Source organism: Camelus bactrianus, chromosome 8 (assembly GCF_048773025.1).
Source record: "Camelus bactrianus isolate YW-2024 breed Bactrian camel chromosome 8, ASM4877302v1, whole genome shotgun sequence".
Classification (NCBI taxonomy): Eukaryota; Metazoa; Chordata; class Mammalia; order Artiodactyla; family Camelidae; genus Camelus; species Camelus bactrianus.
Window position 1 is genome coordinate 7,627,386 of NC_133546.1, and position 21,553 is coordinate 7,648,938.

At 43.6% G+C, this 21,553-nt stretch overlaps 1 protein-coding gene across 3 annotated transcripts in view; it reads right to left on the reverse strand.

Moving 5' to 3' along the window:
• Positions 1 to 2,589: 2,589 nt before the first annotated feature.
• Positions 2,590 to 21,553, reverse strand: part of FNDC1 (fibronectin type III domain containing 1) — a 91,467-nt gene continuing 72,503 nt past the window's right edge. For all 3 annotated transcript variants that reach the window (XM_074368060.1, XM_074368059.1, XM_074368061.1), the window contains 9 exons: positions 20,971 to 21,039; positions 18,485 to 18,628; positions 16,244 to 16,474; positions 11,482 to 11,590; positions 8,945 to 9,024; positions 6,033 to 6,062; positions 5,100 to 5,261; positions 3,620 to 3,742; positions 2,590 to 3,362 (listed from right to left, as the gene is read on the reverse strand). In XM_074368060.1, the coding sequence (XP_074224161.1) occupies positions 3,247 to 3,362; positions 3,620 to 3,742; positions 5,100 to 5,261; positions 6,033 to 6,062; positions 8,945 to 9,024; positions 11,482 to 11,590; positions 16,244 to 16,474; positions 18,485 to 18,628; positions 20,971 to 21,039 (1,064 nt within the window). In that variant the 3' untranslated portion in view covers positions 2,590 to 3,246. The remainder of the gene's footprint in view (positions 3,363 to 3,619; positions 3,743 to 5,099; positions 5,262 to 6,032; positions 6,063 to 8,944; positions 9,025 to 11,481; positions 11,591 to 16,243; positions 16,475 to 18,484; positions 18,629 to 20,970; positions 21,040 to 21,553) is intronic.

Below are 21,553 nucleotides of genomic sequence, written 5' to 3' on the forward strand. Positions count from 1 at the left end.
AAAAATAAGTCCAAACCCATCTGGTAAAACCTAGAAATTGTGTTGTACCAAAGGGTTATATAAATATGCATAGAGCCCCCTAAAGTCTACTACTTCCTGAAACCCCAACACAGAGGGCTTGACCAATGGGGAACCTGGGGCCCCGGATCAATCACTCAATGCAAAATTCAGGTTTGCCAGTCAGAAAATGTAACTCAAGTCAGAGAAGAGCCAACAAATAACCGTTAAGTACTATGTTCTAGTTTTTAAATTCAGACTTTGCTAAAATCTTCTTTAAACCTCAGGAAAACTCTAATCTAGGCCTACAGAGGTTTTGTCTTACAGGTAAATATGTTAGGCCTTGCAACCACATATGGTCCATGCCCCACATGGCTGGGTTTTGTTGTTGTTGCTGTTTGTTTGTTTGTTCGCTTTGTTTACAACCCTTTAAATGTGTAGAAAAATCACTCTGAGCTCATAGGCCAAACAAAAACCAGCTGAGGGCCTCAAATTGTCAGTTTAGACATTTCCAGCAACATTTAAGGTTTTTCAATGATGAACATCTCAGCACTTTCCAACAAAGCTCATTTGGCAATTGGATTCTTCTAAAAATCCTTCTAGAAGTCTAAAAATTGTTGAGCCAACTTTTATTTTCCTCTTATTCCCAGTTGTGTCTACTTCTGACCTCCAGAGCTGGCAAGCACTCTTCTTCCTTAGAGCCTTCAAAGTAGATGAAGTCTTTAGGAAAACAGTCCCATTAATTTTTATCCCAACTTGGCACAAAATGGTTTCCAGACCCTCTCCTATCTTGAATGCCCTCTTCTTGGCATCCCATTGCCAGTGGAGTTCCTGAAACGCATCCTCCGGGACCACACAGCACTAGACACTTGATGTGATCACTGTGGACTCATCTGAACTATTGTGTAACCTAATTTGGAAAGAATATTGAGAATACCATCACCTTTGCATAAATTCAGTGTTTTTGTTTTTGTTTTGGCTGCTCTATCATCTGGAGTTTGTAGCAATTTCCATAAAGAATTACAAACTTTTATTTGTAATACAAAAGTTCAGATTTCTGTAATCAAGTAGTCTAAGGTTCCAGGTGGGGCTCAAAAATCATTGCATGAGTGAAAGCCAGTGAAATCTATGTATTTCTATAAGCATAAAATCCTTCTGAGGGAGATGTATCCTTCTGTATCTGAAATCAGCATAAAACCCTTGGGGGTGAGGCTGAAGGGGAACACGCCCTTCAGCTTATGAAAGAGTGAATCACAAATGAGATGCCTGCATCTGTGTTGGGTGGAAACCCCATCTCTTCCCCAGGAGGTCCTGTGTCAAGCACAGGCTTTTGGAGCAGATCATGTGGCTCTTCTCTATGCCCGGTAATGAATTATTTACAACCAAGGAAACACTTTCAGGAAACTGCAATCTCCTGGTGCTTGCCCCCAGGAGACTGGGGGCATCTCTCTGCACTCTCCAATAGGAGGCTACCGGATACTGACAGCCAGACAGAAATTTGGAGGTGGAGGGGAGAAATAAAGGAAGCAAGTTACGGCTTATTAGGAAAATTCACTTATATTTAAAGATCTTATCTTCAGCTTGGCATTGAATGTTAGTGTGAAAAGTAGGTGTTTTTTAGACGCCCCTTTGTAATAACCCCCCGTTCATGTACAAGAGCCCCAGAAGCTACTTAAAGATTCCTATTCTTCTTTTGCAAATGTGAGTAACAAATGAACTGAGTATCTAATCTGTTCCCCTGAGGAATTCTAGTATTTTCCAAGCCCAGCAGGAAGCTTGGATCCTCTTGACTGTTGTTTTCTGTGGAAGGGAGATTGCAACAGTTGGGGAAATGTCAGCTTCCACCGCCCCCCAACAAAGACCCAGCAGTTACTTGTTTCCTTGTGAATTTGACCTGCAAACCTACCAGACACATCAGGCTTCACCTCAACAAGCCGCCGGCACCAAGGGAAAAAACTGACCCCAGTAGCGGGACTGCTTTCTGCCATTAGACCATTTACGTAGCGGTACAGCCTGTGGCCCCAGAAAGGTGTCTGCCTCTAGCTCGTTCTCACTGCTGCTTCTCTTAATGCTGAAACCTCTAAGAGAATATGAACCCTCAGTTCCCCCAGAGCTGCCGGAGGACACAGAGGCACCACGCACATTCATGTGGAAAGGACACCATGCCTCAAGAAGACTTAGAATAAACTGTTTCTAAATAAACCCTCTCCTGCTGCCTCAAGAGGGGTGAGATGCTTATATTTCGAGGAGTAGATACTGAGATAGGAAGGAAAGGGGAAAGGAGTTTTTTTTAACTGGATTTTAAAATCATTTGGGATCTAAAACCTTAATTAATCTTGAAACATCTGGATATGTCCTCATAGAGACAACCAGTATATCTTTCACACAGATACAGAAGGTGGAAGGAACTCAGTTTGCAACTGGTTCACGGCCAGTATCACTGCATCCCAGTCATTTCCAAAGCTCAGCAGCATTCGCAGAAAGAACACAAACCCTTCCACTCATCTCGTGCTCTGTAGGGTACATATTCTTCGGACCCTTCTCAAAAGATGTTAATAAATAGCACCTCTGCTCCAAAAAGTCCCACACACATTTATCTAGTGAACAAGTACAAATTCAGCGATTTTAATCAATGTCCTTGCAGACAAGTATGGATATGTATATGCATATATACATATATATATCAAAATTGAGAATTTACAAGTAAGATTTGATACATTTGGTCTAGTGGTGGGTAGGTCCACAGAATAAACTGTAAGTAGGATACATTTCCTTCGGTGGTATTTTTAGCAATTCAGTTCTATGGCATAGATAGAGATCCAAAGCTTAAATTCAGCTATTTTTGGAGAAGTCCAGTGATTAAAAAAAAAGCGTGTGGCGTTCCATGAAGCAAGCACAGCGTGTTTGTGCTGATCCCTGGAGATACCCCTGGAGTATGAAAATCGCACTGAATCAGTGGGCATCCCGGTAGCTGTGTGTTTCTGCCATCCCTGGGATGTGCTATTGTAAGCAAAACATGTGGAGAAGCAAGGTTAACAGCAACATTGAATCCTGTGTGTGGTCCAGGCCAAGTAGTAGGACTGAGCTCCAGATCGAAGATGCCTGAAGTGTCCGGTGTCCATCATGTGGCCTTGCCGACACTTGGGACAGTGGGGCTGGGGACACCATCCTCTTTCCTGCTCACAGCCCCAAGTGCAAATTAGTCGAGGGGGCTGGGCAGGGTGAGCTTCCAGAGTGATCATCCTGTGGTTACCACTTCCCTGGGATGGAGACCCCACACTCGTACCAGCCCACGTAGTAGTAAGGGGTTCCAAAACCAATGTTGCCAAAGCTGACTGGCTCCTGGCGATACTGGCGATGGTAGCCTGGAAGGGTAAGAGGAAAGAAAGGGGGAGAAAAATGTATCTGACACTGTGATTTATAATAGGAAATATCTATTTGGTCTTCAGCCTCATTCCTGGCACACAGCTCCTAAAACCCTTAGAATTTCCTAAATGATAAGAGCAATCAAGTTGTCTGGATATTCATAATAAACCCCTTTCAACCACCTGTGAGTTTATGTTAATGAGGTAACTTTTGGAAAGCATCTAAGGATAATGTATCAGGCCTTTGTTCAAATTACCTGGAATGGTAGGAAGGGCTTCTATGTAGGACTGAGGCCCTGTTCTTCCATCAAGGTGTGAATCCACAAACTGACAGTGGTCTTCACCTCTTCCCCAGCTGTCCCCAATGCTGTAGAATGTATCTGCATAAAGGAATACAATGGGTCAGTGACTGGTCAAAAAATGCTGGTTTAGGAACTGGCACACGCTTTGAAGTGGGCGCACTACTTCAACTCTGTGTGTCATACTTTCCATGTTTGAAAAATGGTGATAGTGGCACCAGTTCCAGTAAGTGTTGTAAGGATTCAGTGAGATCATGTATGCTTAATATTTAACAAATATTCAAGTGCTCATTAAATGGAAACTACTAATATTAGAGGCATTTTCAGCCTATAACTGGAAGACCTTACTACTCTTTGGCTTAAAAAAAAAAAGGGAGGAACTCTTGATAGAGACTATATTTTGAAATAATTATGAAAACATAAATATCTATATAAATACAAGAACCTATTTTCATACATAACTAGAAGTAGGGTGCATTTGAGGCATGAGGCGCTGTCCTTGGTCCTGAACCACAGCGGCACAGTAGGGCGAAGTGATTTCTCTCAACCCTAGGGAACCAGACATGGTTGTGCAACCTCTCCCAGGAATTCTGACGCAGGGGAGGAAAAGGGCAGTGTGGGAGAGGGGAAAAAATGAGCAGAGAGAAACAAACAGACAGTAGTCAGGGGAGACACATACACTGAGAAATTACCAGAGTCAGGGAGGGTTGGGGAGACTGACATTATCTTGAAACGATGACCACCAACAAGAAATAAAAACAAAAACAAAAACAAAAACAAAAACTGACCCATGACAAAACATAAACCAGCCGAGGGAAAGTTTTTAAAAACGTATGCACTGAAAAATTAAAAGTTATGCAAATTTTGAAATAAAAAAGCAGTTTTGTGTAGGTGGGTGATTCAAAACTGGCTGGGTAGAAATGGCATTTTGAAATGTTAGTAGTTCAAAGTACTTACGTTATTCTTTGCTTTAATCTCCTACCTACCATGATGAAAACAATGTAATTTTTATTCAGGCACAGAACAAATAGTAAATAGTACTGCTTATGTATGTTTCACCATCTACATTTTTTCTCTATAATGTTGTGCCAATGGCAAAAAACATAGAGGGGTACCTTTCCTCAATACTTCCAGCTTACACTCATACTTAGTGTTATGGAATTAACAGCAAAGAAAAATGGTCTTTACATTTCTAACAGAATTTTGGACCTCATTCTTAGAAAGTAGTAGATTTAAAATATATCTGTTTCTGGGTGTCAATGTAAAAACTAGTTGCTCTAGAATAAAGCCAGCAAAACTGGTTTGCATTTGAGTCAGAGGGAGACATGGTGAGTCTGTGCTTCAAATGCATTCTGATGCATCTGCGATGTCAAGTGAGCATCCGATGAAATAAAAACTTTCCACACCTTCCCACAGCACATCATCCCCAAAGACCCACCTTTCAGGTTGTCACTGAGGTAGATCTTATACCGCAGTGAGTTACAAAGAATGACTCCCACGAACTTTCTGTACCACGTCCGCTTCACATACTGCCGGCCGTGGCAATCCGTGTAGCCAGGGTCATGTTTGAAAGCAAACGGGATCCAGATGGGCTCACCACCTGGACAACATGAAACACACCTTCTAAGTCATGGCGTGTCATGGTGTTTCTTCTTGCACGAAGTACCAGAAAATTGGACTTAATCACTGAGACTCCCCCTCCTCTCAGGGCTTTTCTGAACAGTTTTCCTGCCTCCCAATGGGCACCCACTTTCTCTACTCTCTTCTTGCTTTGTCCTGAAGCGCAAATGGAGAGTTCCTTGTAACTGAACACGGTAAACTTATTTGTATTTCTATCAAGGATTCTCAGAATAAGAAAAATCCTTTAAGCTTCAAGAAATATAAGCCATAATGGCGAACTTGACCTTGCTGGGCATGCCATCCTACCTTCCCCTCCCAAAGTCCCTCAGCATATGTGCCTACTGTCCTTGTCACTCCTAAGGCCAGTCTTTAACTTAAGCAATAGGTCTTTCTCAGTTTATTTGAAAAACAAAGTAAAATTTTGTTGTACACTTAATGCATTTTGCTATCTTTTCACCAACTTAAAATCTTCAAAAGGGGTTATGAAAATAAAGTTATCTATTTTCATAGATATTGGCCACCCATAACGGTTTTTATAGATATTGGCTGCTATGGCCCTATTTTGAAATTTCCAGAGCATTCTTTTCCATAGATTAGGATAATGAGTGCAAAGAAACCACAGAAGTTGTCAGAAAATTATGACATTACAAAAATAGTTCAGCATTTCTACTTGTGAGTAACCATAACAATTTCATAGTCAATATTCAACTTGATGACTAGAAGGTCAAGTTTATCAAGAAGAGAAACTTACCTGGTGGCCTCACAACAAGCAGAGGGTTGTCTATAAAATGAAAAAGAAATAATTGACTTCGCTATTATATCTCACAGCCACGCAGTTGTTGGAATATTTTTTGTACCTGGAAGAGCTAGCCAGACCGGAGCAGATAAAGAAAGTGCAAGGCCCACTTGACAGGTGCTAAGATTTTCCTTGGTTTTTATTTTCTAAGCATTTCCTTCCAAGAAATACTCCTCTATTTATATCGCATTGTTATTTATATAGAAGCTGCGGACCCCTGAAGACAATATTTTGACATTGGGTACTAAAAAATAATTCAATACTCATTATGTTTTAAAATGTACCCATCTTGGAAAAAATTTGGTGGTTTCTTAAAAAAAATATACACCTACTATACAATCCATCCACTCTACTCTTGAGTATTTCCCCAAGAGAAATTAAAGCATATGTCCATATAAATACTTGTACATGAATGTTCATGGCGGTATTTATTTGTAGTAGCCAAAAATGCCCATTAACAGGTGAATGGATTAACAAATTGCAGCATATACATACAAAGGAATACTGCTAATTAATAAAAAAAATGAACTACTGATCAATATGACAACGTGGATGGATTTCAAAATTATCCTGAGTGCAAGAAGCCAGACAAAAGAACTCCTACTGTATGATTTCATCTATACAAAATTCTAGAAAGTGCAAACGAGTCTACAGTGACAAACAGCAGATGAGGGGTTGTCTGAGAACAGGGGAGAAGATGGGCAGGTGAGGAGGGGCAGGAGGGCTGGACTGTACAGGAGGAGCCTGCTGGGGTGATGGAGATGTTCACTGCCATTACTGCGGTGATGGACCCAAGGCTATAAATGTACTTCAGACCTTACTCAGTTGTGCACTTTGAGTATGAACAGTACTGTATGCCATCTACACCTCAATAAAGCTGTTTTTAAAACCTGTCTATATCTTAGCTCCAATAATGCCACTTAATATGAAACTATCTTTTAAAGAATTCTGCTTTAGAAAAAGTCTGTTTCATAAAATACCACAGGCCAGATAAACAGGGGCCATTCTCTTTTTTTTTTTCAATTATCATAGAGTAAATTACTTCTTTAGGGTAAATATCCTATGACTTTTTAACACATGTATAGACTCATGGAACTCCACCACAATCACACGGAATATTCCCATCACCGCAAATCTCCTTTGTACAGACCATCCATTCTGACATCATCTACCATCTACAAAATAAACTGACATACTGTTAGCTGTAAGGATAAATGCTTGTTTTACTCTCTTGCTCTAAGTTTCAATAGTCTGCTGGGAAAGTCAGACACTCTGGGGCAGGGTATAGGGGACCAACAGACCAGTACAAAATAACAACACAAACAAGGGTAAAAACTTTCCCCATGGTGCAGCCTGTTACACATATATTAATTTTTTGACTCTCACATTTGGCAAATGTCATAATACAAAACTTGATAAGTTTCTTGTTGTTACCCTAACTGCCCTTAGCAAGAAATACAAAATGAAGGAGAGACTTAAAAGACTGAATACAGTGAATCTGGCCAAGACAAATAACTGTCAGATTTCTGTGTGCGTCAGGATCTCCTGGGGATTTTCTGAAAGTGAGTTACTGCCGTCTCCCCCAAGAGAGTTGTTCAGAAGTCTGGGTGAGCCCTGGATTTTCCCCACCCACCCCCTGGAAACTACAAAGGATAGGGTGGGAACCTGGTGGGAGTTCTCTTGGGAAGGGGGTAGCAGAGAGCTGTCTATTCAAAATTTTACATTGCAGTCCCAGAAATTACATTTATATCTCTTTACTCTCAGATTTCATACCTCCAATTCTTGATAGCTGTTTAGATTTGAAATATTTGGCTTTTTTTTTAACAGACCTTTATCATGTTAATTTATGCCAAAAGTCTATGTTATTTTTAGGAAATGCAGCCATAAACGCAGATACATCCCTTACTGGAGCAAATTAACCACTGATAATGGTTTTCTCCTACTCTTTCTTAAGTAATATTAGGAAACTTCTTAGATGAAACAGGTGAAAACGCTTGTGAGGCCCTTCATCTATGGTCCCAGTATAAAGTATATTCTCACAAAATATTTTTCCCACATATTTCGATTCAGTAGATTTAAATCTTCACACCTAAAATACCTTCCATGACAAATGTTTGGGGATCCAGCTACATGTAGGAAGCTACAGACACTTCAGTGTGGGGCTGGCCCAGCTGGGATGCTGAAGGTGCCCGTCTTGGGGCCACAGGCACCAACTCTCCAGCTTGGCTTCCTATACAGAGAGACGGCTAACCCAGGGACTGCCACCATGGGTCTCAATACTGTGGGTACCGCCTCCCACCATGACCACGGGGACATTTCATGAAGGGGCTGAGAGCTCTGCCCACCAGCATCCCAAAGCAAGGACATCCTCTGAGTGATATTGCTTGTAAGATGGACAGTATTGTAATTAAACCCTCCATAGTAAGTAAAGACATCTCTGTCTCCTAGTAAATGAAGCATCTCAGAGATTTGACTAATTGGAAGAAGCAACTGCCCCTCAGGCCACTTGACATTTACAGTCATCAGCTATTTGTAATTTTTTTTAAAGAGAGATTATCTCTGCCACTAAATCTTTACAGATTTTCAAACTCATCTTTTCCACAGGGTTGAAAACTAGATTTTTCCCCACTTCTTATTGGAATTTGACCTCTTCACCTCCCAGGCAGTTCCAATGAGGACTACTTTTAATTTGAATATCCAAGTTTTAACTTAGCAGAAAGAAAAGTATGTTTATTTTATAAAGTGATATCCAAAATAAATTGATTAAATAGAATTTTCCTTCTTCAGTTTTTATTCCATTGTAGCCATTATTTCAGGTTATCTGTTTTTAAGAAGAGGGAAAAACAAGAATACGAAGGTGCCCCTACCTGATTCTGTAACAAATGAGACTGAAGAGCTAACAGGTCCATAGCCGTGAGGATTTTTGGCTTGAACTTTAAAATAATACCTGAAATTGGAAGAAAACAGTTCTTGAAAGAGAAGCTTGTTTCACTTTTGTGTAATGAGACAAAACCCCAAACTCCTGAGCACTGACTCTGTGGTAGGGCTTGAGTTCTGTGTTTTCACAAATGCATGCATACACCATTGCTATTTCGTGTTATTTCTGAACTTTCTCAGTTTCAAATAACTTTTCAAAACAAGACAATTAACAGCACAGACACGTGGCTAATGGGAACAGAAGGGGCGTCCCGGGCAAATGGGTCACTTGGATCGTGTGTTCCTGAGAGCATCAACAATTGAGCTGCCCCGTGCAGGCCCATCCCTGGATGTCCCATCTTAATTAAGTTCCACCACACGAGAGGGAGAAGTTGGAACGGTGAAACACTTAAGAGCAGAATTCCAAATTTAATTTAATTCTTATCACTGGACTTTGTGTGAAAAAGCAGGGATGTTTGACCCAGTGATGACGCAACCCACTGTTGGCAGGGAGAGGGTGAACCCATCCAGAGGCCGGGCCCCTCGGTGGAACTAACATGACAACAATGTTCTGGGCGCGGGACAAGTGCTGTGCTTGGCTCTGGAGCCTTAAAAGTCACTGAGTTTCTAGCTTCTGTGCCTTGAGGAATGAGAAGCAAGTCTGGGAAAGGGAAGTGGAAAAGGCCTGGCGAGGCTTTGCTGTGGATTAATCTTTGTCTTGGAACAGAGAACGTGCTAGAAAGCACATTGTCTGAATCAGCTAGTCCATCTAAAGGGAGACTGATAAGCCGGGTAGGCTGGGAGTCCCAGAGTGTCTTACTTGGTACTCTGATGAGCCACAGGACCAAAAGTGGTGATGAGAAAATACTGGACACCAGCACCAGTGGACACCCACCATATCTCCTGTTCACCTGCGTCTTGTCCTCACCTCTGTGAGTCCAAATATCATCTGTGCTCCCTTAGTCCCTCGCTACTTCCAGGTCAAGAAAGAAGGTAAAAAATCCCTGTGAGTGGTGGCTCTCCACCATTTCAGAGAGTTCAGAAGGCGCCTTCATTGGCTTCCCGCCAGCAGCAGCCACACTTCAATATTGCAAAGTCCTGGATTTAATTAAGTCAGGCACACAGATTATAGGCACAAGTTAGGATGCACAAAATTTTAACGGGAGAATTATTTACACTCAGAGAGCAAAAGCGTGTGCACATTGCACCCCTGCCCTGGCACTGAGCCTTCGGAGGTTTTGAGATCCCCCAGGGAGCCTCCGGCTTCACAGTTATGCAGATATTTGACTTTGGGCTTGGTTAAACAGAGAGCAAAGAAAAGTCCACTGGGTAAAATCAGTCCTCTTTTATGCTTTTCAAGAAAGTAATTCACGTCTCATTTAGGACCAAATCCTTTTTTAAATTTCATTTAAAAAAAAAAAGATATGTACAATTAAGAACATATGAGTTTCCAAGTCTCAATTCACTCAGCACTTAGCATTTTCCCAATTGTGCAAACTTTCAACTCAGTGGTTGCGGAGTTATTTAAGGCAAACTCTGCTGGCAATTCAAGCAGTGGGTTTGGCACATGACAAAAATACCAAACGACGGATGCTTTTTTCCCTTTGAAAAAAGGAAATCGTAACCTAGGGAATGACACATATTCCACGGCTACAGGGGACATTTCTGCTGAATAGTTCTCAAGCCTGGAGCCATCCTGGTACCTAGCCGTGGTGGGAGAAACAGAAATTGGCAAACACCATAAACCATCTTTTCCCCCAGAAAGCTAGTTTACAAGTACACCACAGCTCAACCATCGTGTGCTTGGTGCTTTGCCCATGTTCACCCACCAAGGAAGCTTTCCTGATGATCATTACCAGCAAAAACAGATGGTATAAAAGAGGAAACACACACTTTTTGTACCTTTGGAATAAGTTCTGTATATTTCACACTGAGGGCCATGGTGAAATATACAAACCGTGACTCCCAGATGGTCCTCTGCCTAGAGAGCCCCTGCCTAGTTTAGGAAGACATGCTTCTTATAACCCTTATTAACGTGTAAAGCACATCCTTCTTGAATGATTGGAACTTCTACATCATAGTATGAGTATCAGTCATTAAAATGTTTAGCAAGTGCTACCAAATTAATGTCACGTATGATGCTTGTGCTGCGTAAAGCCACCACGTGGGTGACTGCAAATGGACCGATTTCCTTTCTACATACAGAACAACCTTTCCTTCCCTAAGGGTAGGTAGTTTAAGTCTCTGGAAAATAGGAAACAAGATATGAACACAATAACCTAACAGTTACAGTGCACACAGTAATTTCTCCTAAGCCAAATTCATGACATCAACTAAGCATTCTTTGATGGTCTATGAGAACTAAACAGAGAATTCAAAAGAAATCATAAAAACAGTTTTGATTAATCTTTTCCTTTTCAACCTAAGGCTATCCATGACCATGCACACAGGTCTCATTTCTTGTTTGTAAATGACTGACACATCGTACCTTGTGTTTGGCTTCAGGTTCTCAATGGGCAAGTGAGTTACTGAGGAAGCTTGGGTGGACCACTTGTTCCTGATGAAGTCTTCATAGGATGCGCTGTAAACCAAGTAACCTACAAGTGGCAAGAAGGCAGAACCCAGTGAGAGCAAAGGAACCACATCACACAAGAGGCAGAGCCCAGGGAAGAAGGGTGGGGAGGAGGCACTGGCGTGGAGGCAGCTCGGCGGGAGAGTTACCAGAAGGGGAACAAGAAGTGCTGGGTCAGGATAGGGTGTAATGCTGGTACCCACCGGGGAATCCAGGGGCAGATAACAGAAGGAAAGACCCTTCCTGATGGCAGCTGGTTCCCTGCTTCTCTTTCTTCTCCTTATCTCCCCCATTCCCTGGCCTTCCTCATCTCTTCAGAACTAATCACATCTAACCATGAATGCAGAAGAAAAGAGCAGTGATCTCCACACTTTCTGCCTTATCTGCTATTAATGGACCTCAGCAGGTGGGCCCTCAGACCTGACACCTGCCCAGCCTTCAAGGCTGCCTCAGGGAGGCCAAGTGAAGTCACATCACAGCTTCACACATGCTTTCCACTGGGCCTCTCATTTTGGAAGGAAATAATCTGTCAAGTACTTTCTATGGGCCAAACATGATGCCAAATGCTCACAATTAAGTATGACTTTGATTGATTCTCCTGATCCTAGTACAGAGGTTTCACTTTCCCCACTCGGACACATGAGGAAGCTGAGTCTTAGATAGAGGTTAAATATCTGGTCCAAGTTCACGTTCATTAATTCATTCAACAAGTATTTATTGTGTGCTATTTGTCAGACACTATATTAAGTGCTGGAGATTGAATGGTGACTCATTTTATCTAAAACTAAAGGAGCAGCAGGTGGGTAGACAAACTGGATTATGCAGCTGTGAAAGTGCAGCCCATGTGTTTGCAGGCTGTGTGTGTGGGGGGGAGCTGACCTGGTCAAGGAGAGTGGAGAGCATCCCCGGTCATGAAATGGGGCTGAAAACTGAAGGATGGGGAGCAGTTAAGGTGCGTGGTAGGAGGTGGGGAGGGCGCCAGGTAGAGGGACTACTTGGGTAAAGATGCTGAAGAGAGCCTCAGAGCGGCAGGGTGGGGGCAGCATGAAATGAAGCTGAAGGAGCACAGAATGGAAAAAATACACAGGCCCCTTTGGTCACGTAGGCTTCTGCTTTCCATTCTAGAAGAAAGGGAAGAGCTTAAAGGGGCGACACAACAAGACTGTCTTCGAGGCATCTCTCGTGCCGAGTGGAGAACCGATCGGGTGTTGGTGCGGATGGGGTGGTCCAGCTGGACGGCTACTGCAATATCCCGGCAAGACGTGGCAACAGCCCAGGTACTGCGGTAGCGAATGGACAGAAGTGGACAGAGTGGAGAGAAATCTGAAAGGTGAAGTGACAGGATTTAGTGATGAACTGAATATGGAGGGGAAATCAAAGAAGATTTTAAGATGACTCCAAAGCTTCAGGCTTGCAAAAGTGGGTGGAAAGTGAGGCCTTCTCTGAGACAGAAAACCTAGATGAGCAGGTCTGGGGATCAGAAGGATCACAAGTTTGATTTTGGATAGGCTGAGTCTGAGATGCTTTGGAGCCAGGCTGGTGACGAGGTCAAGTGGATGTGATTTTACGGTTTGAGGCTCAGAGGAGAGGCAGGCTGGGCCTTGAGCTACAAACCAATGACTCATCTCCAAGAGGAATTAAATCCGTGAGTGTGGGTAAAATCCTGGAGGGAGAGAAGAGAGAGTAAGAAGAAAAAAGGACTCAGGATCAAGCCTTCCATCTTTAACGTCAGGTCTAAGAGGGTGAGCCTGTGAGGGAGACTCAGGTGGAGAGAGTCGGACCACAAGTCAAGGAGGAGAAGATCAGGAGCATGAAATGCATCTGGAGGCAAACTTAGCACCCTGTTCTCGCTGCTGACCTCCACAAGAGCTGGTGTGGTGATGGAGAAAGTGCACTGGAGTCACACAGCTGACTCCTGGGCACGAGGGGAGCAGAAGCAGGTGCACTGGGCTCTGAAACCTTTTCTACACGGCTTTCTGGAGGAATTCACTCTTTTTTTTCAACAAATACTGCATGGGGACCTGGGAAGGGTTGCTGCTCTCTCCTTAGGATCCCTCCTCCTCTGGTGACAACGATGTCAAGCCACACATGCTTATGCTGATGCTGCATAGAACAAGGGCTGCCCAGTGGTAGACAGGCTCACACGTGGGCCCCAGAAGCCCTGGCTTTGATGGGTCAGCCGACTCCTCCTCTTTGATCTCTGCTCCCATCAGAGCCTCGTGCTCCTTCCCACACCATCCACAGGTTTCTCCACTTATCCTTGTGTCTGGATTTTTATAACGTACTTGACTAAACACTTGTCCTGCTATCTCTGTTCTCAGCAAAACCAGTCCCAAAAGACTAATGGGCTCGCCCTGAAAATCTCAGAGGCCAGCACATCAGTCATTTCCCACGAAGTCACTCCCGATGGATGGATTGCTTCATTATTAGGACTGACTAGGAAAAGCAACAGGCCTCAGGCCCATTTACTCCAGAGGAGTTTCAGATGGTTTGGACACCGTGTGGATACACATTGACTCAACTGCTTGTCCAAGAGAGGATGGCTGGTGGAAATCAGCAGGGTGCTCAACATCTCACACAGCCACCAGAACCCACGTACCCTGCGGTGGACCCGAAAGTGTGATGTTCTGTTTGGGTTCAGGAGGTATCTGTGGATCCACTTTGTCTGGTTGTTCTGCATGTAAAAGGGCTGTTGCTTGATTTGTTGGCAGATGAAGAGCCCCCACTACCTTCTCTTTCAGCCTCTAGGGTCTAACCAGCTCTAACAGGGCTGTCATGCCCTGAAATGTTCCACGGGAAACATTCTGGCAGGAGTCGGCACAATTTTCTATTGAAAGTGCCCGAATCCCTATAAATATCTCATCCATATTATTGATGCTAGTGGTGTGAGTGTTCATGATCAGGGCACTGAGGTTTGTTGGTTTCGGGGCAGGTGTGGGTTTGTGATGGTGAGATGACACCAACGTCTCTGGGGCGCTTCAGAAGGCTTCGGATGCAGAGTTAACAAGCCCGTGTCTCAGAGGCACGCCCTCTATGGGATGACACAGGAACTGCGTCTGAGTGAAGTCCAGCGACATTTACAGGGAGTTCTCCGAAGGCTCCTCACGCACCAGCCCTTGAGGCACGTCTCAGTGGCTGGCTCTCTCATCCCTCAGCCATCCTGCTTCTCAGAAGCCCCATGGCTCAGGACACAGTGGTATATTTATGTTAAGTAACATCTGTTATGCAAGAGATCAAAAGCTAAATAGCTTAAGAGAAGGTTTTCGATTCTTTTATTTTCTGTATGCTTTCTTGCTTTTAAAAAACTGCCATTTATAAAACCATATTCAGTTCGTAAAAGGCTTCTCTGGCTGTTCTGACTACAAGCTTTCCTCTTTCCATTGATTTACTTGCTTTCTGTTAGGAACATGCTGGACTTCATATAAATTGGCCTCAGCAGCCCACGCAGCTCCGCACGCTGGAAGGACCAGAACCTTCCGTTACAGGAGGACTCAGACACCTTGACCTGCACCCTCGCTCTCCCCTGCCTTCAGCCTCGCCTGGCATCGCACCAGGCACCCTTTCCTGTGTCCCTTACCCTGGTTTTTGGGCTGGCTGTGCAACCTCTGTAAGAAAAGTTGTTCTTTGGACGTGCTTGGGTATTTTTTCCTTATTTTAAGTGATAACATTGGGAATATAAAGCAAAAGCATTAGAATTTTCGAATTTGATGAACTACACCAGCATGACAGATAATAAGCCAAACTCTGGCTTATACCATCAACCCCAGCCCCGAGACACACATGTATTCTTTCCTCTTACATAACTCGCAGGTCCAAAAAGAATCATTTGACAAAGAAGGGTCTAGTCAAAGAAAACATTAATTCTTTTCTGTAAGAACTTATCTCAACAAATTTATCCTCAACTATATCCTTGGCAGGGTCAAAAGAACTCATGAACATCTCACAGGCCAAGACCCAGGAAGGCTCAAGACCCCCGGGCATTTTTCCATCACATCCAATTCCCACCTAAGGAATTTGGGAGCACCCGGACTGGTTTGGGAGCACCCAGCAGACACTGAAAGAAGGGAAGAGGCTGAGTCACAACCCCAGGGTTGACTCTGACTCATTCAGTAGGAGATCTTTCATCACCCAAGAAGGATCTAATCTCACGAGTGGCTCCGTGGACTCCCTGGTTATTTGCAGGATCACAGAGTAAAACGAGCTGTAACAATACTTGCACAGGAGGAAACCAAGGTCTATGGAAATGAAATAGGTAGCTCCAAGTCACAAAACTGATCTGAGAGTAGGATTCAGGGTTTCTGACTTCCATCTAGTGCTCTTCATACTACCCCACAATGCTTTGTTTATTGCCTATATTTCATCCTTTTGAAAGAGTATATCTGCATTTATCCATCCAATTCATCTGTGCACCCATCATCCATCCATCCATTTGACCTATCCATCTATCCGTTTGACCTAACCATCCATCCATGCACCCATCCATCATTTATTTATCCAATCTATCCATTCATTTATTCATCCATCCATTTTCCATCCATCTATCCATCTTCCATCCATCCATCATTCATCCACCTAACCCACTCATCCATTAATCCACCCATCCATCCACTCATCCACCATTGTCTGTATTTCCCATCTACAGGCTGATAGGAGCTCTGAGCATCTGCCTGGGACACACCTGTCACCGTATCTCCTGGGGCAGCTTTGTCCCAGTCCACGATGACAAACGAATGGCAGCCTTCCACAGCAACCACAGTGATGTTGCGAGGGGAATGCTGAGGAGGCAGGTCAGTCTTCTTCAGGTCATTTGGAATGATTTCATCCAAGCTATCCACTTGGAAGTGATCCAGAGCATCAGTCAGAGAGCATGGCGCTGACGGGTCTTTATTTAGGTACGTCACATAAGGAGCTGGAAAAGAACAAACACATCCAGTCAGACTGCTGACAGCTTTCTCCAGTGGCAGAAATTTGATGTCTGCTCCACGGAGTAGACCAACCATTCAGTCTCTTCCTGCTAAACATCCAGGGCCATCAATCCCTGATGCCAAACTCAGACGTGCGTGCCTGGCTCTCCTGAATGGATTCATGCATTTACATCTTTCAATAGGGTGGTTTCAAAAGATCCTACTGCTCCATCAACATGGATGATTATGCCCTCAAAGTGGTTTTGAAACATCCTCAAACTACAGCTTAATGGAATGTGAGTTGGCAGCATTCTGCTGTTCCCAAGCCCAAACACTTGGAAGAGGATGACTCCGGCCCAACTCAGACCTCTCAACACAGTTCATTCCTTAGATTGTCTGGGGACCAGAAAAACACACACCGATCAAGATGCAGAGCCTCTAGCCTCAGTCCTGGGTGGCCTTCCCTGGGACTTCGGGGACTCCCATAACCATCTGGAATATCTGCACAGGCCAGTCCTGAACAGCCTTCTACAACATTAACCCTCAGAACAATTAACAGCGGCCCGCTTTTAGGGATGGAGTCAAGCTTTTTCTACACACACGATCTCAGTAGATACAAGGACCCTGGGATGAAGGCAGGACAAGAACTGACCCCCAGCTCCAGCTGAGCAACAGTCAACCAGGTCAGCCTCTCCCGCCAGCACACAGCTCTTCTTACCGCACACACTCCAGAAGCTAGAAACGCCAAGGAGCTGGATCTGGGCTTACACAGGCTGGACCCCCAAGTGCTCTCAAGGAACAACTTCCAGCACTTCCTAAACATTCTCGTCCAGGTTCTCATTCTCAGTGGCTGTAAGGACTGAAAGCAATTTTTAGCTCCTCTATTTTCTAATGTTCCATATAAAATTAGGCCTTTCAAGCTCATTCAGGGGTCCCATCAGGAAGTCTGGGGGAAGAGTCTACTCTGCTTTATAGAGCTACAGGCAAATGAAAACAGCCAGACAATGGCAAGCCTTTCAGTCTTACAGGAGTTCTCTGGAGCAGCTAATAATAGCACTGAAAGCATTTCAGTTTCTGTCATGGAACTACAGACAGAAAAGTCGGAACATTTGGTGAATTCAGCCAGGCAGCTGGATGCCTTGGGCCGGCATTAGCATTGGCCTCAGGAATGCTCCTTCCAATTAATAGTCTTGTTCTTCAAGTACGTGGAGTTCAGACACTCAATACTACATCGTGGCTGGCAAGAGCTGTTCTCTGCTTATGGTAGAGCATTCGTTTTGGAAACAGAAAAGTGTGATATTAGTTTAAGCTGTTGCCTGTCTCCACTCAGTAATACATTATTTTTTTTCCCACTCAGTAATAAATTAATCTGTCTTGTTAGTGAAGTTCATTAAGGGTGTGGGAAAAGAAGACTCCTGAAGGGAATGAAACATAGTTGAGTGGAACAGAATTTCCTCCTGAAATTGTTTTAATAACTGAGAAAGAAGAATAAAAAAATTTCTAGATCCCAAGTCCTTGAGGCTGATGAAAACAACAAGAAATAAACTGAAGAAAAATAGCTCCAGCTCTTTGAAACTATAAAACGCACTAGCAGCTCAAGTCACTAAACCACTCATCTTTAAGGAAGAATTTAACGAACAACGTGCAGGCGCAGGCTAATGGATGTCTCACCTTAGAGACGCTGGCTACAAGAGAAATACTCGTATTCCCTGGACCTGATGATTTTAAAAAGTGTTCCTTTCTCTTGGTCTACACAAGGCAGGCTTTCTAGACTCGACTCTGTCGGATACCAGATGTTCCCCTGCACGCGCCCCTCTCCTGACTTCTGCAGAAAGCAAGTTAATGTGCATCTAAACAGGGCTGACTCGCTGCATCACCCCAAGTGGAAACTTCACCCTGGGAACACTTCTGCTCCAAATGTGCTGCCTTGACCAAGCCAAGAGATTAGCTCTGCTTTTCATCAAAGAACAAAAGTTAAAAATCCATGTTTCTCTGATTAAGGAAGTTCTGTTTACCAACAAATCGTTTCTTTCCAGCCAGATCAAATTCTTCTTCGGGATAGGAACTAATGGAACCTTCTGTGGGGATGACGGCGGGCGTGGCAGCAGTGGTGGAGGGCTTAGTGGTGGCTGGCGGCTTGGAGGTCTCAAATTCATAATCTGCAATGACATGAAGGTTTTGTCAGGGGGCACTTTCGGAAAGCGGCACTGCCTGCCTTCAAAGGATACCTTCTTAAGCCAACTTTACACCAAAGCGCGCACACACATGCGCACACCCTAAAATAAATGCTTTGCCTAAACAGAATTCATCTCTAACAAAACAGCATCTCCCCGCATTTCAGTTCTCCTGGAAAAGCAGCCACAGGTAAAAGAAAGGAAGGGAAAAAATAAACACTAATGACAGAAAAATGAGATTTTTGAATAAAACTGGACAGAACCTTAGGATTCACCCAGGTTAGCAGGCTCCTGCTACTACTGGTCCAAGACCACTCTCTGCCTAAATCATTTTCCCTTTGAGAGTCACAAATATTCACATGAGAAAAGAAACTTGATTTTTAGAAATTTTTTCTTCTATGTATAGGCTTTTTTTTTTTTCTGGGAAAGGGGGCAGGATTAATCCTATTTAGAGAACCAATCTGTTAATCAAAAAAGAAAATAAAACGCTTTCCCTTTTCAACAGCTCAAGATCATAAGAAAGGTGGTTAGGATTTTCAAAGGTGCTGGGTAACCTTCCTTTGCTTTCTAGCATCTGCTGTTTTTCTTTTAAGTCAGTTTTTGTTTGAAAACTGTGGGATTAAACCACTGCATCAAAAGATCATGAACGCATCAAAGGTGACCTTATTCCCACATTCATGATTTAAGACCCTTGAAACTACAGACAGCAGCTGGCAGGTAGAGCACAAAAGTGAGGACAGACATCCTGAGTGTCAAAGGCCAGCCCTGGGCTGGGAAAAAGATTTCCAGGTGAATTTCTTCAACTGCAGAGGGAACTTATAAAATACACAAAACAAGCACAGGTAAGTATAATTATAGCATGAAGTCTCACTGATGCAGCGTCCATTCCAGATGCAACCTAAGGCATATTTAATCTTCACCTTAGAAACTTACCTTCACTCGAAAACATACTATGATTAAAAAGAAAATCAACACAACATACAGATGGCCAATAGGCACATGAAAAAATGCTCAGTATCACTAATTATCAGAGAAATGCAAATCAAAACTACAATGAGCTATCACCTCACATTGGTCAGAAATGACCATCATTAAAAAGTCCACAAACGATAAATGCTTGAGAGAGTGTGGAGAAAAGGGAACCCTCCTACACTGTTGGTGGGAATGTAGTTTGGTGTTGCCATTATGGAAAACAGTATGCAGATTCCTTAAAAAACTAAAAATAGAGTTACGATATAATCCAGCAATCCCACCCCTGGGCATATATCTGGAGAAAACTCTAATTCAAAAAGACACATGCACCCCAATGTTCATAGCACCACTATTTACAATAGTCAAGACATGGAAGCAACCTAAATGTCCATCGACAGATAAATGGATAAAGAAGATGCGGTGTGTGGATGTATACATATATATATGTGTGTGTGTGTGTGTGTGTGTGTGTGTATAATAGAATACTACTCAGCCATAAGGAAGAATAAAATAATGCCATTTGCAGCAACATGGATAGACCTAGAGATTCATACTAAGTGAAATAAGTCAGAGAAAGACAAATATCATTTTATATCACTTATATGTGAAATCTAAAAAAGACAAATGAATTTATTTACAAAACAGACTCACAGACATAGAAAACAAGCATACGGTTATTAAAGGGGAAAGGAGGGGGAGGGATAAATTAGGAGATTGAGATCAGGAGGTACAAACTACTATACATAAAACAGATAAACAACAAGGCCCTCCTGTATGGCACAGAGAACTCTATTCAACATCTTATAATAACCTGTAATGGAAAACAATCTGAAAAATATATACGTATGTATAACTGAGTCATTATGCCCTACACCACAGACTAACACATTGTAAATCAACTATACTTCAATTAAAAAAATCAGCACATTCATAGCATTGCATTTTTAATGTAATTAGAAAAGGAGAGAAAGGAAAGAATGAGGAGAGAAAACCAAGAGGGGAAGCTGAGACTTGGCTAAATCAAGTCATTTTACAAATAGTGTGGCCAGTGGTGGGTGAGGCTCAGAGGCAAGTGCCTCCAGAATTTCTAGAGGAAAGGGAGAAGGAGGGAATAGCGGAGCCCACGGGCTTATCTGGAAGCTGTCTCTTTGTATCAAGCACAGTTGTTCTTTGCATCTAATCTGTATGGGGGTGGGGGTCACTTGGAAGGGGGAGGGTACGACCGCCTTCCCTAAGGGTTGCCACCCAGCCCCAGTTCGAGGGAAACTGAAATTGAGACCATCCACTTAGTAATTAAAGTAAGGTTCTCCCATCAGGAAAGTGTGCAAATAATGTGTTTAAAATCACATTAGTACCTTCATCGTAGACAACGTAAGCCTCTTCAGTGGGGACTGCCGTGTCGGTCTCCAATCCTGAAAACTCGTCTAGTGAAAGGGGAGGGGAGAAAGGGTCATTAGATGCCCCGGGTTTCTTCTCAGAATCGCGAGAGAGACCGAGCCCCACGATGGTTTCCTGGGAATAAACCACCACCTGCCGGGGGCCCTCAGCTTCCTCGGAAGGAAGAGAATTAGAATACGGAGATGGAACCCGGATTTTCTCTCCTTTGTGCTCAGGAAAGGGCATGGGACGAAACAGAGAGGCCCCCGACCCCATCCCCGCCCCACAACGTCCCGACCCTCCCGCCACCGCGGTGCCCACACACCCCGCCAGCCCAGGAGGCTCCCAGGGCTCAGGCAGGACCCCCGCGCCGGGCCCTGAGAGCAGGCGTCCTCTGAGAGCGGAGCTCCGGGGCTGGTACCCAGAGTGCGAACAAGAATCCCTCCGCTGGGAGCGTCTTTGCTCATCGCACGTGCATGCTCTCCATCCCCTGGACCTCGCCGCTTACAAGCTCCAGAAGCAGGGTGACTTCCTGCCCCTCCTACATTCTAACACACCACT